We start from the raw sequence: 26,428 nt of genomic DNA, 5'->3' as shown, positions 1-26,428 counted from the left end.
CTGGTTGCTCTGAGTGCAAAAAAGATAGTTTGAGTTGCGTGTTGCACTAGCCGCGAATCGAACGCGGGGCCCATCGATGGCAACGATGGATTTTACCACTAAACCACTAGTGCCTGTACCTGTGAACCTCGTCCACGTGTGATGTACATTGGAGTTGTTTGACTGAATATACCTATGTCGGCCACTCCAATCTCGATATCTGGAATCATATCATAGCAACCGCAACCAGAAGTGCGCGGAACCAATTCTTTCCCCATGCGTGCATTTTACCCATGATGTATCTATCTACCTTATTAGTATAGCATCATTTGAACCTCTGGCTAACCCAGCAGCTCCTTGGTCACCTCCGGCGTATTAATAAACGCAATCTGCTCCCGCCTCCACGAATCCTCCTCCACCCAGCACCCCGTCGCATTGAGCACCATGTTCCTCGGGTTCTGCAAATCGTACGCCGGCCAGTACGGCAGCTTCAACATCATGCCGTCTTCCGTGATCGCATCGCCCTGCTCCCCCTCCATCTCCTCCCTCTTCTCATTTCCCCGACGCCCGCCATTTGGATCCAAATCCCAAACGAAATTCACATAAGCCCGCCCAATCCCCCCGCGCCAGCCCCAAGTGACTGTCGTACTCCGGACTGGGCCCCAGCAGTCCCGAAACGTTCTGAAAACTAAACGCCACGTTCTGGAAGTGCTTGACCCCGTCCCACTCGGGCCCGTCCCAGATCCGCTGGTCGAAGCGGTAGCTGTACACTTTCACTTTTCCCTCTTTCTCTTTCTCCTCCCCCATAGAAGCACCCGTAGTGAAAAGCTCCGCCATCCGCCGCCGCTGCGCCCCCATCACCAAATCCGACCCAATCGCCGCCCCGCGCCGCCACTGCCTGCCCACCCCCGCGCCCGGCCGCTGGGTACAGTTCGTAACCGCATACGGCGGCGCCGGCGCGCACGGGTCGTCCGGGTACAGCGCCAGCAGCCGCCGAACCGTCGGCGGCGTCAGCGCGTACGAGCGCCAGCTCAAAAACGCGTCGAAGAGCTCCTCCTCCGTATCCTGCCTACCGGGCAGCGAGAACGTCTCGTCCGTGTTGGCGCCCGTGATGAGCGGCACCCTTAGATATCTCCCCTCCCGCATCAGCTGGGACGGGTACCCCGTCAGAAAGTCCCCGTCCAGCAGCGGGTTCCACACCACGCTCGGGCGCGCCGCGAACAGCGCGGCCTGGTCGACCGACCGCAGACACGCGAGCTGGTTTTTGTCGGCCGATGCCGAGTCCCAGCACCCGACCGCGCGCGTCAGGTTCTCGACCGCGCCGGCGTACCACGCCAACGGCTGTACCTGCGCCCCCGTCGGCCCCCGCTCTCGAGGACCGCGGCCCGGAACAGCCCGTCGTCGCGCCCGCCGTGCGCGAACATCTGGTACGCGACGCTCTGCGCGCCCGCGCTCTCGCCCCAGACCGTCACCCGCGCCGCGTCGCCGCCAAACGCCCCGATGTTCTCCTGGACCCACCGCAGCGCCAGCCGCTGGTCCAGCAGGCCCGCGTTGCTCGAGCCCTCGGCCACGAGCTGGGGGTTTGCAGGAAGCCCCACATGCCCAGGCGGTAGTTCATGCTCACGGCCACGACGGGGCGGCCCATGGCCTGGCTCACTTGGACGATGCCCGAGAGGTTGTACTGGGGGTCCGCCGTGCTGCCGAGGAGAGGCCGCCGCCGTAGATCCACACGAGGACCGGCAGCGACTCTGTCGGAGACGTCTCCGCTGCCGGGCGCACTACATTGATGGTCAGGCAGTCTTCGGAGAGGTCAAAGTTGGTCCCGTACTGCATGCACGAGTAGCCGTACGCCGTCGCGTTCCTCACGCCCTCGAAGGACTCGTTGACGCTCTGCGGCCAGCGCCACCGCAGCGGGCCCACGGGCGGCTGGGCGAAGGCCATCCCCAGAAAGGCGTCCTGGTCCCAGTCCGGGAGGTGCAGGCCCTCGTATGTCCCATTGAGCGTCCGGGCCGTGGGTGCGGTAGTTGCACCCTCTATTGTGTTGGCAGCGAGCAGACCGAGCCCCAGAAGCCGGAGAGGGCCCTGGGCTATCCTCGAGAGAAGCATTGAAGTGGTAGCGGCCTGGGAGCGGTGAGATCTCGTGGTCTAGGACGGCGCCAATGATACTGCTGTCCTTTGACGATGTCGCTCGTCTACAGATACTTATACTCCATGTCGGTGACGACTCCGAAGGCCATGATTGGAGGAATAATCCCCAATTCACCCGCGACAGGGGGAGTGCTCTGCGGGGAAACCTGGGGTTCGGTGGAGTCCAGAACAGTCGAAACGAGTAAGGCCAATGCATATGCCGAGAGACACAGACCATTAGGAGAATAGGTGAACCAATACTATATGCAGCGTAGTTGTCGAGTTTCTATGTTCTTTTATTTCCCTACTTCCCGGTCAGGAGCTGGTCCCGAATTATCACATAGCCCCCTGACCATGGGCTTCCAGATTGACATTTCTTGGCAATGCCATCTCAGTACATCGCAATTTTCTCTCAAGTATGGTATCGTCAAGAAGTAAGATCTATGGAAGTAATGTTGGTGCTGAAGCAAAATGTGTGACATGTCCTCGTGAAAAGTTGGTGACCTCCTTTTTGGCATTCTCCTCCCTGAACAACACAAGTAGCGTCGAGCGCAAGATCATGACATTACACACGCATAGCCCAGTTGAAATTCGTCTACACAATCTAAAAATATGTGTATCTGTTTTTCTTCGGACTCTGGTTTTACTTGCTCAAGTCATCTACAAACATGCTTCCGCCAGACCACGGTTGCCCAATAGGTTAGCAACGGGATAGACAGATGGACAGTCACAGCGATCAAAGCAGCAATTCCAAAAACCCAGCCTTATTTTCTCTTTCTCAATGGCTCTACTACTTACTCCCTCATCCATCCCCCGGCTCCTGCTCTCCGTCAGCATCACCCCCTAACATGAAGTCAATCACCGAAACCCTCTCCTGGGAGACCATCGTCGCCGCCATCATCACTCCTCCCAACAACCAGATCCTCACAACCCCCTCTCCACCCCAACCATCTACCTCTCCCTCTTCCCCTTCCCCTTCCCCTTCCCCTTCCCCCCACACCCCCTTCACTCCCTACTCTCCCCACCCTCCCCCTCGAACTCCTCCTCCTCATCCTCGAAGAGTCCGGCCGCAACAACACCTCCAACCCCAACAGCAAGCACGACCCCCTAGACCAGCTCGCCCTGGCCCTAACCTGCAGGCCCCTCCTCCGCGCCGCCGCGCTGCTGCTGGTCCCGATCCGCACCCCCTCGCTCCGGCACCACGCCCACCTCGAGCCGCCCTGCCCGGCCACCGTGCGACTCCAGCACATCATCGACGGCTTCTCGTCCCCGTCCCCCGGAGGAGGGCAGCAAGCAACAGCCAGGTCCTGGAGAACCATCACGACCCCTGCCCCAGCCAACAAGGTGCGTTACTGCCCGGCCTGCTGCCACCACCGCCCCCAGAGCCAGGACTACTGGTACCGGCGCGTCGAGCGCTGCGTCGAGCGCGTGCCGGAGCGCGCGTTCCCCGCCGGCGAGCCGAACCACGTGTTTTGCGAGGTTGTATACGACTGGGACGTCGGCAGCCATCTCGAGTGCCCAGAGTGCTGGCTCAAAGCGGTGGTAGGGCCCGGGCGGCCACGACCGAAGCCCATCCGGGCTGTAGCCCGACCCAATTGGCGAAATGACAATCTGAGAGTTGGAGTGAACGAATTCATATACGCCTTGTATGGAACCACCTTGCCCTCGGAATATTAAAACCAACACCTTAACGGATTACTCGGTACCAAGGTCACAAGAAAGCGAACGCACAATATGATAATGTTAACAGTTGAAATTGCATGAATCATTGCTCGCCAAACTATATATAAAGCACCGGGAACACCATCCATCGTACACGAAACATCTTGTAGATATATATACACGCCAGCCGACCAAACATCCGTCCATCCGTCCCAAACCTAGTCTTCCCTCATATACCCGTCCTCGTCGTAATACATACCGGCATTTATCTTTACTGGAGGTACTTAAGAATAGACTCGCGCTCCTCGACGGGCATCATGTGAAGCATTTCCTTCAATCCCTTGAGGGTAGACTCCTTGTCCCCACGGAGCATGTCTGAGACCGAGCTGGCCACAGCCTCGGCCTTCAGCTGCTTCACCTTGGTAGTGACGGTCTCGGCGTTCTCCTCGAACCAAGTGGCCACGGCCTTGTCGTTGGTGTTGTAGTCGGCAACACCAGTCCAGGCAGCCAGCGTCTTCTGGTTCTGCAGGCGGTCCTTGCTGGGAGCAGAGGAAGTGGAGCTGACGTTGGACTTGGAGGACGCGTCGCTCATGCGCTTGAGAATGTACTCCTCGTTGAGTCTTCTGCGCACACGCCAGTAGAAGAAGCGGCGGGCGTTCTTCCACTCAATCTCCTGGCGGATAGTGCCCTTGGCCTTCATGCGGCCAGAGCGGTCGTGCAGGTCGGCAAACTGGATGCTGATCTGCGCGTAGATGGGCAAGAGCTGCTTCTCGCGCTCCGTCATCTTCTCCTTGACCTCGTCCAGCTGCTCCTTGTTCAGCTTGGGGTCGGCGGCCTGCTTCTTGAGGGCGGCATAGGTGTCGTCCATGCGAGCCATGGCCTCGAGCTGCTTCTCCTTGCGGTACTTGATACCGATGATACCCTCAGGCTCCAGAACACCAGCGCGAGAGTCGACATCAGCGTACATCTCCATGGCCACGGGGTTGATGGTAGGGTCGACGACGACCCAAGATCCACCACGAAGCTCTCCGAAAGGAGGAATGTAGACGAAGATGGGCTGCTCGTACTTGACGAGGGCATCGACGATGTAAGAACCGTACTTGAGAACCTCGTTGTACATGTCGCGCTGACCACCAGAGAAACCTCTCCAGTTGGCGAGAATCATGAGAGGAAGCTGTTCACCGTAGTTGAAGTCGTTGATGGCCTGAGCGGTCTTGAACGCCGAGTTGGGGTACCAGACACCACCAGCCTCGTTGCAGACTTGTTCGACCGAGTCAGGGTTGGCGGGGTCGGCAGGGGTGACGTTTTCGACAGTTCGAGTCTCAACAGCAATGACACCCATGGGGATGCCACCAAGACGAGCACGACCGACAACGACGGTGCGGGCCCAGCCGCCAAGGGTCTCGACGAACGAGTCCTTGTCGAACAGACCGGGCTGGAAGCCCTCGTCATCCTGCTTGCCGCCAATGAGCCAGCGGACATCGTAGGGAGCCTTGCCTGGGGGCGTGTAGATGTTGTCACGGTCCCAAGAGTCGACGCTGGGAGAGATGGGCACTGGCATGTTGCGCATGGCAGGGACGAAGGACAGCCACTCGACAATCTTGGAAACACCGGCGAAATCGTCGTTCGCAGTCAAGTGAGAAACACCGTTTCGGTACATGATCTGAGTACCACCGAGCTGCAGGTTGGAAGTGTAGACCTCGCGACCCAAAAGGTTGTTCAGAGCCTGGGCACCAGTAAGAATGATGGGCTGGCCCTCGATCTGCACGGCACGTTGGCCGAGACGGACGAGGTAAGCACCAATACCTGGGATTCATTAGCAACTAACATAATGGGTGCTAGGGAGAAAAGACTTACCAATAGAACGGCATGTGATCAGAGTGACCGTGAAGATGTCGTTGTAGGCTCGGCTGGTGGCACCAGCAATGAGACCGGATCCTCTCAGACACTCGACACCAAGACCATCTTCGGCACCGATAATGGCCGTGATCTTGTGGCGTGTCTCACCATCCTCGACGACCTCCTCGGTAATGACGTCGCGGCTGGCGCCGTCCTCGAAGCGCTTCTTGGCCTCGTCGTCCAAGTAAAGGTACTTGAAGCCCGACTCTTGCTTGGTCGCGTCGTTCCAGGCGACCTTGAAGTGAGGCATGAGTTCCTCGGCAAGACCGAGACGAGCACCAGAGTTGGCCGAGAGGTAGATGCGAGGAATACCAAGAGCGCGAGCCATCTCGGTGCACTTGTGGAAGTAGTAGTCTTCCTTGGGGCCGAACGATCCAATCTTGTACGTGATGTCGTTGGCAACAATGATGAACTTACGTCCCTTGGGGTACTCGGGGGTGCGTGCCTTGATCATCCATCCAACCATGCCGCAGGTGTTGGTACCAGGCTCGCGAGAGACCTCGGCGAGCTTGTTAGTATCGTCGAGGACCAACTCGTGGTAGTCAATGCACTCGCCCACAGGGGCTGCTTTCCAGCCAGCGACGGCTGGTGCTTGACGGCCTTGGCCCAGCTGTTCTGGATAGCCTGGCGGAAGAGCTCCGGGAAATCGTAGACATACTGGGTACCCATCAAGTGGGCCTTGTAACGCTTGGGCTGGAGGGCGTTCTTGGTGGGGTAAGGAGTGGTGACAGACAGCAGGTGCATGGAACCAATCTTGGTGGTGCCTCCAATCGAGTGGAAGACCATTTCGCCCCTCTCCGACTTGCGCTCGGCGTAGATCTCGACCTGGACGACGTAGCCAGAAGTGTTGGTGATGATCACACGCAGAGGGTAGGGAGTGCCATTTTGAGGGTCTGTGCAGATGATGCGGATCTCGACCTGCGCAACACGAAGGCGCCAGGCGCGAGGGCCGAAACGGTCCAAGAAGCCCTGGAGAGAGTGCTCGACTTCCTCGGGCAGCAGCTGGAAGACAGGAGTGAAGTTAAGGAACATGTGGTTCAGATCCGAGTTGTTGTTGCCAATGATCTCAAGAGCATCGAAGATGTCGTTGATGACACGGTCGGCCTCGAAATGAGGTACTCCGCAGTAGGGATCTCATCTCGAAGACGGCCAGGTCGGATGACAGCACGCGTGAAGTAGCGCTTGTCGGTCTCGACACCCTTGCCAATAGCCTCGTACACGTGGATGTTCTTGTTCTCCGTGAACACCGGCGAGATTCTGAACTTGTTCAGACGACCGAGCTCCAGCTGGAAAGCAAGCGCGGGCTCGACGTGACGGATACTCTCATCCTCTTCGTACGCAGGGCCACGGAAAGTATAGTAGGCAGGGTAGTTGCCATCCTTGCGGCCGCATGCGAAAGAAACGCGACGAACGCGGCGCGCAAGGAACTCCTCCTTGTAGGCCTCAATGGTCTCGGAAATCTTTGCAACAACATCCTGGTCGCTCTGCGACTCAGAGTCGTACACCAAGACATTGAGGACATTGCACAGCTCGTCGCTGCTATCGCCGCGAAGGGGCTTGCGCTTGCCGCTCAGGTCGGGAATGAGGCTCGCAGTCTTCTTCTTTCTAGGAAGAACCTCGAGTGCCTTCTGCAGCAGTTCCTCGGCATCATCGAGGTAACGGCAGGGGACGATGACACCCTTACGAGAAGGCTCTTGGTCGTTGTGGCGCGAGAGATAGGACATGTCACTGATGGAGTTAATACGTCCGAGGTTGAACTCGCCGCCAGTGGGTGTGCCGGGTGCGGAAGGGAACGAGGAGTTGGCAGGGATGCCGAACTCGGACTGTCCGACCTTCTTGAGAGCAAAGTCCCACGAAATAAATTGCGGCACATCGGCCTCATCGTCGTGGTATTGCACCGACTTGAGGTTGTAGGCACGGTAGGCTCGGCGCACGTACACCTCGAGGGCAGCAATGGAGACGTATGGATCCTCGTGTCCGAAGAACAGAGCCAGCACGTCGAAGACGGTGTACTTGGAGTCAATGACCTCCTTGATGACATCCAGGCTGGGTTCCCGGTAGCCTCCAGACTCACCGTACTTGGTCTCAACAACAGACGAGCGCAGGATGTGCTCCATCTGGGCAGTACGCTCTTCCAAAGAGGGCAGAGAGCACTGGATGAGGATCTCACGAGCCTTCAACGAGACCTTGGCGGTCTGGCGGGCCTCCAATTCAGTAAGCTTGCGGAGGGCAGGGCGGAGGTACTTGTTGATGTTGCCCACGTTAGGCTGGTTGGGTCGGTACTTGTCCAGGATGGCAACAATCAGGTTGTTCTTGGAGCCGACACGACTGTGGGAGAGAACAGTGGAAACGACCTTCATGTGATCATCCTTGTTGTCGTCACGGAGCTTGAGGATGACATCCTCGTCCTGAGATCGGTGACCCGAGAAGAGGCTCTCAACATCATGGTACGTGGTCAAGAGCTCAGAGATGGCCTGGAGCTCGCGAGCCTTGTGACCGTCCGAGTACAGCTGCAGAATGTCGCTGAGAGGTGCCAGAGTTGCGCGCAGGAGATCGGCGTCGCCAGCCGACAGGTTGTCATCCAGGAACTTGGCCATGGTCTTCTGGAGCGCTCTGGCCGGGAACTCGGCATTTCGAGACTTGGCCTTCTCAATGACCTGAGTCAGCAAAGTGTCCAGTCTCTGGGGCATTCTGGAGTGGAGAGCCGAGTGCTGCGAGGTCCATTCGCTGTAAGGAAGCTCGGGGTTGCGCAGAACAGCGATAGTCTCATCAAGAGTCTGCTTGAGAATCGTGGAGTTGTCGAAACCACTGAGAATGTTCTTCAGCGTGTTGTACAGCATACCGAACCGCTGAGCCGGCTTGTTACCGATAACCTGCGGGACACCGAGATCGGGGAGACGACCCAGGAAGGCCGTGGCCTGCTTGACGCGAGACGGGTCGTCCAGAGCCAATATACCGAGGATATCACCAGCCTCAATGGTAACACCGGGCTGCTTGATGAGCTGCACGATACCATCCTCTTGCGCGACCAGAGGCATGAACATCTTCATGACCTCGACCTCGGCGAAAGTCTGGCCGGCCTTGACATGCTCACCGTTCTCCACGGTGTACTTGACAAGCTTACCGGGACTGGGGTGCGGAGCTGGGTGGGGTCGTTCTCCTGCTCAAGCAAGCACGTCTTGCTATCAACAGACAGGCGAGTGGCGCCAACTTCCTCCTTCCAGTAGACACTGTGACTGCGTCCGTTGATAAGGATCAGCAGACCACCGTCACTGAGGGCACGAACGCCGACGGAGCAGCGAGAACCATTGATGAAGAGGTGGTAGCTGTCGACACTAGCGCGAGTGGCGGTGAACTTGTAACGCTGACCCTCGTAGATGAAGTCAATGCTGAAAACCGTCTTCAAAATTTCCTTGGAAGGCACCTGACCTCGAAGAAGACCAGACAGGTATTCGGCAATGCAGTCCTCACTGGCAATGTGAGCCTTGGTAGCGGCACCGCACACGACGGCCAGCATGGGGTCGGGTCGCTCGGCCGTGAGCTTGGTTGTGATAAGCTCATCCAACCAGCCCGTGGTGATGGTGTTGTCCTCAAACGCCTCCGTCTCGAGCAGCTTGATGAGATACTCGACAGTGGTCCTGAAGTCACCACGAATGCTGAGTTCCTTCAGGGCAACAACCATGTGCTTTCGAGACGCGGCACGGTTCTCACCGTACGCGAAAATGTGACCAAACTGACTGTCGGAGAAACTGTGGATACTCGAGGCAGTACTGACGGAGAAGTAACCCCAGACATTGGCACTGGAACGGAAGTTAAGGTCCTTCAGCACACCGTTGGAAGGCTTGAAACCCTCACCCGGATCTTCCGAGGTGATACGGCAGGCTGTGCAGTGGCCCTTGGGGAGCGGGCGGCGCTGGACCTTCTCGCTGTCGGAAGACTTGAACTCGAAGTCGATCTCCGTGGAGGTCTTGGGGTCCACACCGTAGAGCAGACGGATATCACGGATTCGGTGCAGAGGAATACCCATGGCAACCTGCAGTTGCGCCACAGGCAGGTTGACACCACTGACCATTTCTGTGGTGGGATGCTCGACCTGCAGACGAGGGTTCAGCTCCAAGAAGTAGAACTTGTCATCGGCATGCGAGTACAGGTACTCGACAGTACCTGCTGAGACGTAACCGACAAGACGACCCAGGCGGACAGCAGCATCCTCCATAGCTCGGAAAGTGGGTGATTGGGCAATTGTGACGGGCGCCTCTTCGATAATCTTCTGGTGACGACGCTGCACGGAACAATCTCTGCCAAATAGGGAGATGTTGTTACCGTACTGATCAGCCAACAGCTGGACCTCCAAATGTCTGGCATCGCCAGCCAGCTTCATGATGAAGATGGGAGAACCGGGAATCTCGCTCGCAGCAGCCTTGTACAGGGCCTCGAAGCCGTCCTCGGACATGGCCTTTCGGATACCCTTGCCACCACCACCTTCTGAAGCCTTGATCATGACGGGGAAGCCAATATCTTTGGCCTTCTCCAGACCCTCTTGCCACGAGTTAACACAGCCCTTGAGGTAGACGTCTTCGGCAACTGTCACGATGTCGTTGTCATCTATCTCGACCGCATCAACGCCCGTACCAGACCAGGGAATACACGGTACTTTGGCGTGCTGTGCAACAATTGTGGAGGAGATCTTGTCACCGAGGGAGCGCATGGCGGAACCAGGGGGTCCAATGAAGACAATCTTCTTTGGCGAGGCAGCCAGAGACTCGGGAAGGTTGGGGTTTTCGGAAGCGTGTCCCCTGCGGATGATTGTTAGCCACCGGGCCCAGCTAGAAAAAAAAGGAGCCAGCAGGACACCACTTACCATCCAGCCCAGACGGCATGGACGTTCATACGCTCAGCAATATCGACAATGAGTTCGACATTGGCGTAGTTGTTGTTATTTGTACCACCGGGGACTTCGACGTAGTGGTCGGCCATGCGGATGTAATCGGCGTTGGCAGCCAAATCTTCGGGGGTGGCCATGACGGTGAATTGAATGGCCTTCTCGTCGCCAAACGTCTCGTAGGCCCATTTTCGCACCGATCGGATCTCCTTGACGGCGGCGATACCGTTGTTGGCGATCAGTACCTGTCGGCAAACCCGCAATTAGCACTGACGCACTTGCCAGAAAAGCTGCCCCCCACCTAATGGCACGGCGGGGTTGTTGAGGTGTAACTCACGTTTGTGATGACAGTATGTCCATCGTGGGCAGCCACGAAGTCTTTCACCACGGATGAGGGTGCGTTCTCCAGTTTGTTGCCGCCAATGAAGTGGTCGGCGATCCGGTGCGTCTCGGCATACGACGCCTTGCCGTTGCTGACAGGCACCGTCCGGTTTCCGTTGGCGGTAGCCATTGTGTGTGAGGGAGGGAGGAGGTTGGTAGGAGGATGGAGAAGCAATTAGTCGTAAAAGTAGGCTCAAGGGCTCATCAAAGTCTAACGATTGCCCGAGTCGAGCTCCCAAGAGGCCCAAGGATCGAGCAATGGTGGGATTTGGGTATTATGCGGTGGAAAGACGTTCGCCGTGAGGGGAACGAGCGAAGTTCGAGTGGTGTGGAAAGTGGAAGCAAGTTGGACTAGGACTTGCTGGCTCGACCTGCGCAGGAAAATCGTGAATGTTAGATTTGGGTTGGTTGCTTGCAGCAGAAAAGGAAGGGGGTCGAAAAGGAAGTCGCCGTTCGGGTCTTGAAGCCCGCCCACGTTTTCTCAAATCGAAGTCGGGGCGCCGCTTCGTTGGGGCACGGGAAGGAGCTATGACAGCTGACGTACTTTTTTTTGGCTTGGTAGGTAGCGCCTTTGAAAACTAGCAGCAAACCCGTGGAAACTTGATGGATCTCGTGGGATGAATATTCTGTAAAAAGAGAACCCGAAAGATTAGTACAGGAGTTTTCTCAAAAGACAACAAAATGCCAATTGCTCGCGGGAACCCAATTGCGGTCTGCTAGTGGTGAGATTTGGCGCGAGAGCTCTTTTCTTCTTTTTCCCACTCGGGTTTCCTGCTCGCCGGGCTTGGGTAATATGGGACTTGACGATTCAATAATGAACCCCCTTCATAAAGCTAGGCTAGATGAATTTCGAGGGGTCCGCCGTCTCTTTTGAGCTAATTGACGCCGCGCAATTGGCCTGAACTCCCTCCCGCATTTCTGTTGAGGTCATGGAAGGGTCCATCCAATTCTCCAATTCGGAGCTAGCAGGGAGTGCAGGGGGTTGTCATCTGGGAAAAGGGCACCGGGCACCGAAAGCTGCGCTAGAAGCACTCTCCAATGGGCCGGGGTGGGAACTCGGTACCCACGAGTCAAGCCAAGGGGGCAATTGCGTCGCGTTGATTGATCGATAGCTTTGACAGCACAGCATCTGGTTCGCTCGCTGGGGGTTGATTGGGAAAACGGGTCGGGGGGGTCCTGGATCTGGGCTGGTACGTCAACTTACACAACAAAGTAATTCAACGTAAGATCTGCTCTTAGGAGCGATAGAGTACAGTAGCTGGCTTGGTGATGCGCGAACTACCGGGGAGGGTATCTTGGTAGTGTCGGGTCGGTATGGATGGTAGGCAGGATCGCGAAGTGAGAGAAAGAAGGTGACAAGCCCTTTTTTCTCACGATGCAAATCTGTTATGGGAGGAGGACGGATACTCTCTGTTGAGAAGCAGTGGGAGAAGAAAAGAGAGGGAGAGGGAATGAAATATCGACAGGACCGGGACAGCAGGCGGGCTCAGGATAAAAGGAAATCTTGGGCCCAACGACACGACACCCGATGCTTAAATTATAGCCTGGATCGCCCGCACTAGCACCGGATTCACGGAGGGCCTCAACTGGACTAGGATGGAGACTTTTTGGGACGAACAAGCAGACTGGAGGCCCCGACAATAATCTGGCAGGAATACACTGGCGCCGACAGAGACATCAGATGGGACGCAGTCTGGTCTGGAGGAGGAGGTACGGCACGGTAGGTACATTTTCAGATCGGAGCATATCCACATTGACACACGGTGCTGGCTGACGCATTTTGGTAAGATGCTTCCTATCTCACCCGCCTACGTCGAGGCGCATCTGCGCATCCAATGGCCCGAGCCTCTTCTTCCCTTCCTTCGCTCTCTGTCATCCAGCATCGGCGCCATACTGTATGCTGTGGGCATGGCCATTGGACGTACTGTGTTGTAGTAAGTCTTCTATCTCCTTCTTCCCGCGCTATTCTTACGAGAGGGCGAGGAGCTGACCCTGGTCGTCTTCAACAACGCCTTATGCAGCCAGGGACAAAGTCAACAAGCTCTCACCCATCCCGCAAAGGTTCGTGCCAATCATTTGGCTCTGGGCACAGCTCGCAGCCAATGAAGTCTTGGCCCGGGACGTTGGGGGCACAACCCACACCCCTTCAGGACTGTAGGTTGCTTAGATTCCGCTGAGACAATGTACATGCATCTGATGGGACCCCTTCGAGCGTGCTCAGTCCCGAAAGGCCCAAGATCGTAGAGAGAGAACAGGGGTCTCCACCCCAATGGACGAAGTGCTGGGTGCCGGACCCCGAAATGTCGAGGCACTGTCGGCGCCGGGGCCCCTCATACATGTCCGGAGTTTTTCTTGCTTCAGTGCGCATTTTCCCACTATGCGCGCGAGCCACTTACCAAATCATCCTTCGGAGTTTCTGTCGTGACAGGTCCTTGAAAGCGATGCACATGCCATATCGACACGCGCAGCTGCCAGATGGGCTGCACTTATTGCCTCTACACTGCATCTGCTTACGAGGCATAGAGACAGCCAAGCTTCTATTTTATTTATAGTTGGAGCGAAGTTCAAAAGGGCAGGACCCGAGTAAAGGAGAAGAAGAAAAAAGTGTAGGGGCCAGTTGTTGCGCCGAGAATACGATCAGTCTAGCCTCGAATGGCAAGCAGAGTGAGGTAAGACCGCGAGAGTGAGCCTTGAGGCCCGGAGCTCTCGGGGGTACGTGTGGTGTGGGATCGCGAAGGAGCTTGCCAAGACAACAAACCGATAAGCTGACGGGGACGGGCAGCAGTGTGCGCTGGGTGTCGCACATCGACGCTCCTGTGGCTGACGAGAGTATCGCGCCATGATCTTACGTTGTTGGATCTCCAGGTCGATAAGAACGCGATAATCTCGCTGATGTTGTCGTCGAATTTTTCGACAGTATTTCTTCCGTCTCTTTCGCACTCGCATGCCATGCCGTCGCATGCTATGCTGAGAAGTGCTTGCATTGAAACAAGGGCAGCTAAACTCAATTGTTGGCTGTTGGGGGTTTCTCTCCTCCCACCTTCCCCCCACCCCACTGTAGCCTGTCGGTCGCATGGCAGCTCAGCTGCTGAGCTGGGCTGCTTTGGGGTCTTGGGGTCTTGGGGTCTTGGGGCCTTGCGGCCTTGGGACCGACAAACTCCGAAAGCCTGAGTGGGCGGTACATTCCCAAAACCCTCATGCCCTGATTCCAAGAAAGTCACTTGGCGTCCACTGCTGACCAAGACCGACCAGGGTCAGTAGGCCAGGTCGGGCATTTTCGTTCCTCTTCAACTCTCTTGTCGATAGACACTCCATCGCATTTCGTTGCCCGAACCGTGACGTGACGGTGAAAAAAATTGTGTGCTGTTTTGGGAGCCCCACCCGCAAATCCCCAACATCTTGTCCGCATTCAAGGTTAATTTGGGAGCCAGGTTTGCCAATCGTCGGATCTCGTCCGCACTGGCCGCAACGACTAAATCATTAGATGAAGCATCCAAATAATGCTAGTATTGTCCATTCTGGCTGTTCCGTTTTATTGGGTTGCGCTTTGAAACAGGCAAGACATCAGTTGGATGTAGGTAAGTATGTATTTGGGGAACGTCCGGAGTGTACGTCGCAACCAGTAACAAGTCACCGAATGCAAACTCGCCGATGGGTGTTCTAGCGTCCACCCGTGCTGACATGAGAGGTATTCGGCCAACGCGGGCCGCTGTATTGATGTACTTTCTCAGCTGCCCCATGGAGTTGGTGCCACCGAAGATGGCAAGCTGCCATTGTTCACGAGATCAATCAATCCTCAGATGTGTGTTCCCACCCCTGATTGATCAAGTTGGAACTTGGAATCGGCGCATTAGTGCACAGTCCTGTTGGCAGCCACGCCGATCCATTTCAATGGCATGCTTCTAGTGCCTTCGTAGCTGCCAATCCAAACACGGCCTACGGTCCCCGAAAAGCCGGCCGGGGAAAAGAAAAGAGTCTAATAATATTCGGTCTCGGATAGTTTGGCGGCTTGCCTGTCTGCAGGAACAGTTAGACAGGTACAGAATACTGCCTCCCACTCCACTCCAATAGTTTGGCTTGACACCAACAATGAAAAAGACCCAGCCTCATTTCCAGAGTTCCATGTTTTTTCTGGTTTCCTGGTGAGATTCACGAAGTAGGGGGAGGAGCTTCGAAATGCTTCTGCTGTCTTCGTTTTCGCCCTCACTTCTTTGGGCGCTCAATGGCCTTGGTCCTGGTGGGATGGCAGTTTCCCCAACGTGTCCTGTGCTTCGAGCTCCACTAAGCGAACATGCAAGCATGACAGCCAACAGCAGGAGAGGAGATCAGGCACAGAACACCAAGAGTTTCTACATATCCTATACCTAGTCGTATAATGTCCCAAAATGGCAGAGATGGAAATCAGATATTCCCGTTGCGGTTTCCACGTGGTTTCTGTCTCACAGTCCACCATGCGATCTTGCCTGCTTGCTGCTTGCTGCTTGCTGACCCCCCGACCGAGATGCTTCTGGCGGCGGCTAAGGATTAGAGGGAGATCTCCCCCTTCCGCCCCAAACCCTTTCGGGAACAACATCGTACGATTCTGAAGTCAGAGTTGCATGTAGGGCTGGAGAAAACCACACCCATTCCGCAACGGCGAAGGTCCCTGTTTCCATCAATTGGGCAAATCAATTGACGTGCCCCTTCCTTCAGACTTCTTCTAGAATCACAATCCAATCTAGATCTGCCGGGCCGCATGCGCCTTTTCTATTTCTGGTCATCCGGGCCGCGCGCATTCGCTATTGTCGGCAGCTGTACCGAGCAGAGGATCCCACTCGACTGGACTTGGAGCAGAGCCACTTGTCACGAATGCGATTTCGACCGTGGAACGTGCGCCAGTACAGAGTGGCCATTGCTGAGCAGACATGTATGCGATACATGGTCACAAGTAAGCACATAGTTCACGCAAGCCGATAACCCTGGCCGGCGGTTGATGCGTCGCATTCGCATTGTGGCCTGAGCTTGCGACCATCTCGGCGAACCAAATCGACATGGCCTTCACAACTACGATCAATCTGACGCAGAGGGACGCTGCTGAATTATATTAGCCCATCTGATACGTCGGCATGATGGTGTATAGATGTTGACTCCCTACCTTACCATCCTACTATACAGATTCAATCAATCATAACCCCATTTCCCGCGCCTTGCTGTTTTCCTCGTGGTGACTCTGCAGCCTCATCAGGCGCAGTCGCCCCTATGTTTGTAATGCTCTCGATTCATGCCCACCCTCTGCAGACTGGCTCGGACCATCTTGCGAGCCCTCCGTCCCAGTGTAAACCCGAGCATACTTTTGTCTCCGTGTAAGCTCTCAGGCGACTCAAGAGACACGATACTGTAACCTATCTATCTATCCCCAGATACGCGCGCTCTTCTCTATTATGTCCAGACTATTGCCATCGTAGCTCTTCTTAGGGGTGGCCTCACCAACAACGATGAGACTCTTCAGGCCCTGACGATGGACAAAGGGTGTCAATACCTTACATATGATGCTGTTGTTCACCCTCCCCCTGGCACCATCACCCCTCATTTGTTCACGGCGTTGCCATCACAGCTCTTCTTCAACGGTATCACCCACAACGTCGAGACTTTTGAAGCCTCGTGACGAGAAAGTGTGCGCGGGATGCGGGATAATGGTCCATCATAGGTCATGTTCGCCTCTCTCTCTTTCTCTCTCTTTCTCTCTCTTTCTCTCTCTTTCTCTCTCTTTCTCTCTCTTTCTCTCTCTTTCTCTCTCTCTCGTTTTCTATCTTCCAGCAAAGTCATAGAACCTGGGTCTATACACCCCCATCCTGCAGCTCCGCACTCCACCCTCCGGTCGCCGGCAAGGGCTTCGGGGTTCTCTTGATGCCGCCATGCCTAAACCTCGTTGCTGTTGCAGTCGCATGCGCACCAAATCTCTTGATATACTTGCAACCTGGGCCGCTTCGTCACCTTATCGAGCAAGGAGCCAAAATCAATACTATGATGTTCCCAAGTTGCTTATCCTTGCAGACCAACCAGATCCAATCGCAGGATAGGATAGCAGCTGTACCTCGTAGAACATGACCGCATCACACCGCCACAGTGCTGGACGATAACGTAAGCTTACCTGCCCCTCTCATAGGACCTCACGGTATCCCGACGCTGCGAAGCTAAAGCTCACCAAGGACCATGACGGTGGCTTGCCCCGACGTGGTTCGGTTGCGTCAAGGGCGCCGCTACCTGTATTGACCGCAGCAGCGCCTCAGCCCGGTCCCCCGGCTCCATCCTCCTACCCGGCGGCGGCCCGGCCAGAGCCACACCGCCATCGACGGCGGAGAGGCCTTCACCAAGACCATGATCGTCTTTCCATTGACCCCATCCTCTGCTGGCACCGAAGCTTCTTCCTTGGAACAAGATATGAGCGTAAGACCGAAATCGTGGGACATAGGAACTCTCCGCGGTTACCGAGGATCCTCCTGTTACGAACTAACGAAAACGCAGCAGCGACCTGAGCGGACAAGCAAGCAAGTCAAGCAGGCCTCAGCGAGCTCACTCTGGACGATGTTTGACCCTGGTTGATCGAGCCGCGTCCCTTCCGCGCACCTCTCTTGCCGATCGTGTCCCACGAATGCGCCTAGTGCCATTTGGCTCCCGAGTGGGATGCGATCATTGATGGGGCCTGCCTCTGCCACTGGGAGCCCAGTGACCAGCAGTGTCATCAAATCATGAACCGATACTTCTCGCTTCGCCAGCATGGACATGGTGGTCGCCAACGAGAAGCATACCACCGACATCCAAGATGCCCCTTCACCTTCCTCAACTCCACGCTCTCATTCCTGCTAGTACCCACTGCATCATCCCGCAACCAGTCTTCGTCGCGACATAGCGTCATTTCAGTAGCAGCAAGAGCAGAAGAAGAACGCTGGACGCGTCGGATGCCTCTAACGTCCTTGCATAAGCCTTGAGGACTTACCTTGCGGTCATCGTCTGGTGCGGACGCGATCGCACCGTGCAATCAGTATCCGGGCCTCCAACGACTGAAAATGGCGGAGATGCCTTGACTGAGCGATACTCGGCGCGACGATGGTAACAAATGCAACAGACAGCCGCAGCATCAGCACTACAGTAACGTCGATTATGATGGACAGGCCTTCTCGGCCAGTTGACCACCAAACTTCCGCTGGTCTCCATGCCCGTCAAGCACCAGAGGCCGCCCACCGCACAATGCCACCAGATCCATGTCCATCACGTACTGTATGAATCGCGACGCCCCCTCGACCCTTCCTCTTCCTCCCGCGCCCCCGACAGACGCAAAGCCAACGGATACGAGACGACGCCGCAGCACCACTGCCAAGCCCAGTCGAAGCCGTCATCGCGCTCGCTGGCTAACGTAGCTTTCCTGCCTAGCCGTAGGGGTTCGCGGTGGTGATACGGGCTCTGACACAAACTCAAACCATCGCCTCGGCGTCCTCGCCATGTAAGAAGAAGCCGGGCAAGATGGGCAGGCGGCTATGAAGCTTGGCGATAAGGCGCATACATGCCAGAGCACGAGTTCCCCAGAGGTAAGCGTCGCGATGAGGCAGCCACCTTGCCGATTCGATGCGGCGCGTAGACGACGACGGATCCAGTGGGGGTGGTAGCCGGAACTCTCCATGCGACGTGTCGTCACCCAGCGCGCGCACCGGATCCCGAGGCCGCCGCTGCCGCCGCCGCCGCGCCAGACAGGTCGCGAACCATGCCAGGGACCGGAAAGAGTGGTTACAGGTTGACGGAGGATAGAGTTCAGGTAAGTGCATACGGGTAGCATCTGCCCATCCGTTAGTCAGGGTTACAACATACAGCACATGCACGCACGCATGCACGTTCGACACGACCCCTAGATGCGCCAAGCCAAACCGCTGGGTCGGATAGAGTCAGACAGAGATGCATACGGCTGGCTGCGCAGCAAACTCTCGAGGGATTGAATGCGTATAGAATGGTTTCATTCATATCGAGAGAGTTTATACTTGGATCAAGGCGCGACGCGCCGTGATGAAAGATGGGGGTGTTCTGGGATACGCAGATTGCCCCCCATCACCGAGCCCTCTGACCTGCCGTTGAATGGGACTCATGCTTCGCTGGCCATTCAATTCCTGGCCATCGATATGAAACATCAAACGTGAAATGCACTTACGTCCTCTTTTAGACAATCTTGTAAAGAAAGCGGTGCGATAGTTCGATTTAATTCAATTCATGGTCGTACCGCCTATCATACTGTATATGCTGTCTTATCTCATGAATTTGCACAAAAGAGCAAAGCTCTTTCGAAGCCCGCTTGGCTTAGTGGTAAAGCGCATCACTAGTAATCGGGTCATGACCGATGACATGATGAGATCACTGGTTCGATTCCAGTAGTGGGCAACACTTTCTTTTTTGCCAAAATCGCGACCATTCCGTCTGTCACACAACTAGGCCATTTCTTTTTTCTAGACTCACGTCTGTTCATTTTCATGTAGCGTCAGGTTGGCTATTGTCCAAGTAGCCGTCCAGGCAGATCATAGGAGTTGTGGGGCCATAGCTGCATAGGCCAGAATAGCCACGACAACCCCCACGACCAATAGCCAGCAATACCCATTCCCGCCAACCAACGTATATGAACACAACTCTTAGCTTCTCTTCCCCGACGAGCAAGCACTCAGTTTGAGTAGAGAAAGTCAGGCACAAAAGCAACAGCACGGGACGAGTCATTCTAGTCAGGCACACCTGCATATATCCACCCCCCCCCAAGTCATTCCAGCCCGCCTTGACCTCTCCGAACCCGAGACGGCATGGCACTCGGTGCTAAAAAGTCTAATAGATGAGAGCGAACAAAAAAACTTCATCTCTCACAAACCGCCAAGAGCCCGTTGCAGTTCGTCGCTAATCAGACCCACGAACCAGCGTCTTCATCTTCCATCCCTGAAGTTGGTTGGTTCATCCACTCAGTCGGTTAGTTACCTGTTTGACTGGGCACAAAGGTAAAAAAAGGCGAAGAAGGCGGCTCATCCCGCGAAATTCTGATCTGATCTGATACCCCGTTTCCGCTTCCTGATACAGCTTGGCGGCCCTCGCGCCCCGTAAGGCGAACCAAGACCAAAAGAAGAAGAAAAATTCTAATTCGGGGACTTGATACTGCCAACCGACTTGATCGTCGACAGAAGCGGAAAGTTCCAGCAACCTCGCCAATTTCGTCTCATTCCACGACCTCTGCAAAGCTAAGGAGTCAAGGCTCAGCTAAGCTTCTCAGTGATCGCCCGATCCGGAGGTCAGTCAGACACAATATAGGCGCGGCGTGGCGTGGCAGTTGCACTCATCGGTTTTGGCTTATCATTAAAATTGTCGATTTCTATCTATAGAGACTTTCTCCTATGTATGTAGTATCTATGTAAGGAGCGAGTGAGCGAGAAAATGTGCGAGAGAAAAGATGAGAAGGCGGAGAGAGCAAAAAAAGGAAACATGCTATGCTGGGGAAGATAAACAACACCGACAAGCCCGTACAAACATGGCAAGAAAGAAAACATATGCATTCGTTCCATTCATGTCTATTCATGCTTGTTTTGCTGTGGTTATTAACCCCTCGCGTCATTGACCCGTTGCAGTAACCATTAGACCCTCCCATCTAGAGGTATGTAGATGATGTTGATGATGATGAAAAATCTAGACGTGTGCCCCCGCCTTGAGTTGCGGGCTGGATATCTCGAAAACAGAAATCAGAAGCCAAAAAGTTGTAAAAAAGCCTCGTCCACGGGGATGTTTTTGTTCCCCATGGTGGCTTATTTTTGCCGAACCACCGCCGCCTTGATGTTGTTGAATGATGCCCCCATCTAGAAAAAGAACCAAGCGCCGAACCATGTGTGTGTGTGTGTGACACAAGTGACAGAGAGAGAGATGAAATATTAAACCCCAGTAGTAATAAAGAGTTGCCGCATTCTGGTCAGAAGAGAAGGTAAATGCTTGGAGGGAGAATTGAAGCGCCCCGTGGTGGTGTAGAGCGTAGGTTCGTTTTCTAGTGGTCGTTGACATCCTCGTCGCGCCCGGGGTACATGATATCCTGTACGATGACGGCGCGGACGAGGTTGTAGGCAACAAACAGGAACATCAGGAGCAGGCAGATGGACAGACCCGTGGCGAACCACTTGACCGCCTCGTTCTTGAGCTCGTTGCTGATGGTGATGGTGGCCAGGACGAAACCCGTGTTGGGGAACACCATGGCCCACCAGCCCAGATGAAAGTACTTGGGCGGGCTTGCGATGACGGCAATGACGCCAATGAAGAACCACCAGACCGCCAAGGCCCACAGGAACACGGCGACCATGACGGCCGTGGTGCGGATGATGGGCGCGTCAACGATGCCGTCGAAGCTGGGGTCGAACTTTTCGGGCAGTCCGTTGGCCATGCCAATGAGGGCCAGCGCCGTGAAAGCGGGGGGTCCCACACATGAACAGACCAGGTCGGTGCTCGCGGTTGGGTAGGCCTGGATCACGAGTCAGTAGTTGGCCTTGGTCTCATTCTACGATGAGACGAGGGATGGAAACAATGGAATACGTACCGGCTGACATGAGGCGACCAACCATATGAGCATACATCATGAACGCGACGGAAATGCCGAGCCCCTGGCAAGTAAGGCCGGCCACGATGATGGGAACCGCGGATACGGCAGGTTGGGTCTGAGCAATGACCGAGGCGATGGTACCCGACAGCATGATGGGGAAGATGGGCAGAATCCAGGTGGGCATCATGGTCTGCACGCCCAGGTTGTGTTTCGCGAACACGAAGCTGTACTGGCCCACGGCAAGCATGAGGGTGACAATGACATAGAGCCAGAAGGCCGTCTGGATGGCCCAGATGAGCGCCGTGTCGTTTTCGGGGATGGCGTAGCGCTGTGTGCTGGTGATGAGCGTGGCGATGGACAGGAAGAAGGTGGGGAAGAAGAAGCCCTCACGCTCGTGCGAGAGAGACTTGGCGAAGTCACCGCGGTGGAGCAGGAAGCGAGTCATCATGCCGGCGCACAAGAGGGTGAAGATGATGATGTTGAGAATGTAGACGAACAAGCCGATCTGTCGGAGGCCGGGGAACTGATGAGGCTGGGCAAAGATGAGCAGCGAGAGACCACCGGTACTCATGGACGTGGTGAACCAGGCCCATGTGAAGTGGTGCATGCGTTGCTTGAGACCCAGCTTCGGCCGGTTGGGGTCGAAGATATCAATACCATCGTGGCCATGGCCATGTGCGGCGGCACCCTTCTCGATATCGTGTCCTTCCTTGCCCTCCTTTATCGACGACGCCGCCGAGTTGACTTGCGTCTCGGTCATGCCCATGCTGAGTCGTCGCTTCTCGTCGGCCGGGGTGGCGTAGTAAGGATCCGCATGTTGGCCCGGGTGTGGTAGCTGGTACGACGACATGCTGCTCTGGTGTTGGTGGTGTTGTGACGATGTTTCGGAGTAGGAGTTGGACGGGCCTGCCTCTCCAGTGGTATAGGGAACTTGGTAATTGCCTTGGTAGCCCCCATACGCGGGCGCCTGAGCAGGTGCCTTGTCCATTTTTTTATGATTTTGTGTTTTCCTTGGATTGCCAGTGACAAAGAGCGTATGTAACGGTATACGGTGTGTACACGACGATAAACGATGATGAATATATATACAACACAGACGAAGGAGAAGGACGTGTGAGGAAAGTTGGGGAAGAGGGGTGGATGTTTATGGGGAAGGAGAAAAGAGGAAAGGAAAGGAGGAAATAAGTAGGAAACAACTCTAAACAAGTAGACGAAAGAAAAAAAGAAGAAGAGAACCGGCCTCTGAACGAAATGAACTCTATCCCAGCGACGGCAGCACTTGTGAGGATCATAGATGGGGATCAGGCGTGAACGTCTCCTTTATTCATGTCTTAGGCTCTCGGCGCGTGGGTCCAATATTGAGCAGCCAAGAATTAGGAAACATCGCTGGATGGAAACGATGGATGCCAAGCAACGGATCGGCCAGGGTATAGTAGCAGCAGGAGGACCGCCGCCAGAGATAGGCATGCTGGGGCATGGTAGCCAGGGCCGTCTGTCAATCTGGCAGGCGCCCGCCGTCCAGCGCTGGCGGGCACATGCCTGCCTCTGTCGCAGACTCACACACAGACGCTTCCCCGTGTTGATGTTTCTGGCCTGTAGGCGACGTGTTAGCGCGGGCTGCTAATTGTAGATTTGCGGTGCCCCGAAACCAGCCAGTGCCGTTTCTTGTCACCTGGCTGATGGCGATCATCGTCATCCTGGGCAAGCAGTAAGTAGGGGGAGAGGTGCGGAGGTACGTACAGGCCGGGAGGTCGCAGTGTAGAGTGGGCAGTGTGTTAAGGTTGGGAATAGTATCAAGTATGACCCACCTCTGCTGCCGGGTGCTGGAGGTGTGAAGCAGCAGATGGCGTATGAAGGACGCTATACGGGCAGGGGTCGGTGATAGGTTCACTCTCGGGCTGCAAACGCGCTTGGCGCAATTTATAGAGGACCACGACTTGGGCCGCACAGAGGTTCGCGAGGTGGGAGTGGCCCCGGAGCTACACAGCTCGTGTGCTCCGGGGATGATGTCTGTTTGACGCTGGCCGCATCGGGGAGGGAGGCGATAAGGTAGGAAGGAAGCAAACGCAGACCGAGATGACAGGAAAGCAGGGCAAAGGACGCCGAGTCCAGATCGAAACACGGCCAAGGCCTTCAAAAGAGATGAAAATAGCAACGAGGGGAAAACTTAGCTTTCAGGATATCCATGCCAGCGTCGCAAGGGACCTTCAGCTTCAGGGACGCAGAAACGAAACAAAAACGACGAAGAGGCGAGTACGTACCGTTGGTTGGCTGACAGGCGGGCGGCGGGCGGCCAATCGGGGGGGCAGACGCATCGCTGTGGCAGTTCACGACAAGATCGCCAGGGCCGCCGTAGGGCCGTGGCCCGTTGCGTTAGTGGCTGACCTGCCAGGTTGTTGGCTGCAGGACGTCGAGAAGGGGAAACGAGAGAGAAGGGATGCCAGGAATGCTGGGAAGGGTTTTCGTCCGACGACGTCAAACCGCCCAAGGCCCAGAGTGCGACAGGACGGTGGGGCCCGGAACTGAATCAGACAGCTCCCTGTCGGCCTTATCGCTGCTACCTGGTCGAGTTCTGGGCGAGGTGCAATTGGCGTGTTAGCGTCGCAGCGTCCCTGGCCTGGCTGCAAGGTTCTCTGCTGCAGCGACCGAACGAATGCGGCTCTTTTGAGATGGGCGGCTGCTTGGCGGTCTCTTGGCTGTGTCTTGGATAGCATTGGCAGAGTGGGCACATTCGAGATGATAGCCAAGAGCAGCACGTCCTGGCGATATCAAAGTGGGGGCGCGCCCGACAGCAGCTACCTGAACTGTTTCGCGCGTGGGGGCATAGCAGGCCAGCCACTCTGCCACTGGGGCTGGAGGGAACTGTAGGAAACAACTTCAAACACCTGCACACACACACTGGAAACCTCCTTCCGAGAAAACCCGGCCAGGGAAAAACAACCAACAGGCAGAAAAGCAGTCAGAAAGGTTTCTATTTTGCTTCCATTTTTACCATGGCTCCTGCCTGTCTGCTCCGCTCGCGACCTTTTCATTGGAGCCCTGCTCGACGGGAGCGTATCACCAACCCTGTTTCATCTATTTTTTGCCTTTCTCTCGACTCTGGTTCCAGTGGGAAACGGACGGGCGACGAGGATTACGGGCAATGGATCCTCTTCCAGCGCATCTCGACATATCACAGCAAATGCCAAGCCAGTTACTCAGTCATTGCCCTGGTTGCGCAGTCTCGGCAGCCTCCATCGTAGGGTTACCCTCCAGCCATCTGGGCGCATGGAACGGACGCTTTGGTTTCCATCGCCGAGACCCTCCAACGTAGATGCAATCGCAGTCGCAGTCGCACTCGCAGTCTGGCCGTTTAAATTTCATCTGACAGTCTGGCCGCCGTCCGTCGTTTATTGCGCCCCCGCCAAACTATCGGGGACCCTGCTACCCCAAAGCCTGGCCCCCAGGCCCCTCCTCCCAAAACCGCCAGTCGTTCCGTTCTCCCCTGTTTTGACGTTGTGGTTTCCAGTTTCCAGTCTGCCATCCACATTCCATCATTGGCGTCTCGGGAGTGAACGTCAGGGACCTGGTTTAGCAGCTGGAGCACCCTGGAGCGCCCAGTCATCAGTGGGCGGGTATGTAGGCCAAGTCTAGACCGGCGGCACTCGGGGCCTTGGTAGCTTGGCCAGATGCGGCATGAGAGACTGCCAGCATCCACTCTGCTATTCGATGGGTCTGTGACGCACCATCACATGCAACCTTCCGACTCGCAACGGCCAAATTCAAATACCCATCAATGCGCAACGAGAAAGAATCGGAAGTTGCCTCGAGGATGAAGAGTTTTTCTTTTTCTTTTTTCTTCTTCTTCTTCCTTCTTCTGATCGTTGCCTCGATGGATGCTGCTTGGAACGTCCTGTTCGGTTCCAATGAAATTGCAGAAGTGCGCAGCTCCCCAGATCGAGGTCGTATCTTTGCCATGCTCTGTTACGCGTTCTGCTGCGCCCGGTGTGTCCGCCTTGCACTGAACGGAGGACGATCGACACGCATCTGCAATAAGTCAAGTGGAGACCACAATGTCCATCACCTCTCATCACCCTCTTGGCTCGCTCGTCTTTATATGCGCTGTAATGCAAGCAGGCGCTACTGAATACGCTGACCTGTCTCTCTTTCGCATCATAGCAATGTCATTGACGACCTGCTATAGCTGCTGCCGCCGCCGGCTTTCCAACCGGAAGACGTCCCCCGCGCCGGCGTTTCGGTGCCGGCCAAGCCACACCATGACGAGCAACAACACAAGATGCGAAGTGGCAAGTCAACGTTTTCGCCGAACTTCCTTCTCGACCTGGTTCCCGGTCCTTATCGTCCTGCCGCACGCAATGCTGCCCAACGAGTTGCTTCTTCTTCTTCTTCTCCTCCTCCTTGTTGCTTCCCAGGCCTCCTTCCCTGGAGTGGGTTCCGATGCCAGCAATCTTAAAGTGGTTGGCTTGGCCGACCCACGATCCAGAGCCGGGCCGCCACTAGTCGTCTTGGCTCGTCGACAAATCATCTCGCTGTCTTTCGCACGAGTGCGCGTCGCTGTACGTCTTCTGGTTTCCTCGAGATGAGCCTTGCGCCACTAGTCGTCTTGGCTCGTCGACAAATCATCTCGCTGTCTTTCGCACGAGTGCGCGTCGCTGTACGTCTTCTGGTTTCCTCGAGATGAGCCTTGCGCCCCCATTCTCGGTGGAGGTCACATGCAAGTGTTTTCGCGCGGTCGGACCAGCACCGCCTTATCAGCGACAAGAATCTAATCACAAGAGATCTGCAAGTTCACCGTACACCGTCCATTCCGGTCTGTGCTCGGTTTCCTGATGGTATGGTAGCTAATGACAGGTTAAGGAGGAAAGGGTCCTCGCTAGTTGTGATGGTCTTGATTGATTCAATCCCTTAATCCAAGTCGTTGAGAT

At 55.7% G+C, this 26,428-nt stretch overlaps 6 protein-coding genes across 6 annotated transcripts; 2 read left to right on the top strand and 4 right to left on the bottom strand.

The window, feature by feature from the left end:
- Nucleotides 1-320: 320 nt before the first annotated feature.
- On the bottom strand, nucleotides 321-2,085 carry PG997_005385 (uncharacterized protein; the record flags this gene model as incomplete). Its single annotated transcript, XM_066809700.1, has 5 exons — nucleotides 321-530; nucleotides 679-1,326; nucleotides 1,359-1,553; nucleotides 1,604-1,757; nucleotides 1,817-2,085. 5 exons carry the CDS (start codon nucleotides 2,083-2,085, stop codon nucleotides 321-323), a joined length of 1,476 nt encoding a protein of 491 aa, XP_066673318.1.
- A 689-nt stretch (nucleotides 2,086-2,774) lies between these two features.
- On the top strand, nucleotides 2,775-3,783 carry PG997_005384 (uncharacterized protein; the record flags this gene model as incomplete). Its single annotated transcript, XM_066809699.1, has 2 exons — nucleotides 2,775-2,805; nucleotides 3,167-3,783. The coding sequence occupies 2 exons, from the start codon at nucleotides 2,775-2,777 to the stop codon at nucleotides 3,781-3,783; spliced, it is 648 nt and encodes a 215-aa protein (XP_066673317.1).
- A 256-nt stretch (nucleotides 3,784-4,039) lies between these two features.
- PG997_005383 (acetyl-CoA carboxylase) lies at nucleotides 4,040-11,060 on the bottom strand (the record flags this gene model as incomplete). The annotated part of the gene is made up of 7 exons (XM_066809698.1): nucleotides 4,040-5,574; nucleotides 5,626-6,166; nucleotides 6,223-6,771; nucleotides 6,831-8,765; nucleotides 8,792-10,463; nucleotides 10,529-10,794; nucleotides 10,887-11,060. 7 exons carry the CDS (start codon nucleotides 11,058-11,060, stop codon nucleotides 4,040-4,042), a joined length of 6,672 nt encoding a protein of 2,223 aa, XP_066673316.1.
- Nucleotides 11,061-16,190: 5,130 nt separating this feature from the next.
- Nucleotides 16,191-17,445, top strand: PG997_005382 (uncharacterized protein; the record flags this gene model as incomplete). Its single annotated transcript, XM_066809697.1, has 3 exons — nucleotides 16,191-16,272; nucleotides 16,330-16,570; nucleotides 17,076-17,445. The coding sequence occupies 3 exons, from the start codon at nucleotides 16,191-16,193 to the stop codon at nucleotides 17,443-17,445; spliced, it is 693 nt and encodes a 230-aa protein (XP_066673315.1).
- Nucleotides 17,446-18,381: 936 nt separating this feature from the next.
- Nucleotides 18,382-18,729, bottom strand: PG997_005381 (uncharacterized protein; the record flags this gene model as incomplete). Its single annotated transcript, XM_066809696.1, has 1 exon — nucleotides 18,382-18,729. The coding sequence occupies one exon, from the start codon at nucleotides 18,727-18,729 to the stop codon at nucleotides 18,382-18,384; it is 348 nt and encodes a 115-aa protein (XP_066673314.1).
- A 2,228-nt stretch (nucleotides 18,730-20,957) lies between these two features.
- PG997_005380 (malic acid transport protein) lies at nucleotides 20,958-22,491 on the bottom strand (the record flags this gene model as incomplete). Its single annotated transcript, XM_066809695.1, has 2 exons — nucleotides 20,958-21,425; nucleotides 21,523-22,491. The coding sequence occupies 2 exons, from the start codon at nucleotides 22,489-22,491 to the stop codon at nucleotides 20,958-20,960; spliced, it is 1,437 nt and encodes a 478-aa protein (XP_066673313.1).
- Nucleotides 22,492-26,428: the final 3,937 nt, after the last annotated feature.

The sequence above is a fragment of the Apiospora hydei genome (genome assembly GCF_038363865.1).
Source record: "Apiospora hydei strain CBS 114990 chromosome Unknown utg000004l_segment0_segment0, whole genome shotgun sequence".
Classification (NCBI taxonomy): Eukaryota; Fungi; Ascomycota; class Sordariomycetes; order Amphisphaeriales; family Apiosporaceae; genus Apiospora; species Apiospora hydei.
Note: the sequence above shows the minus strand (reverse complement) of the source record. Positions and strands in the feature narration are given on the sequence as shown.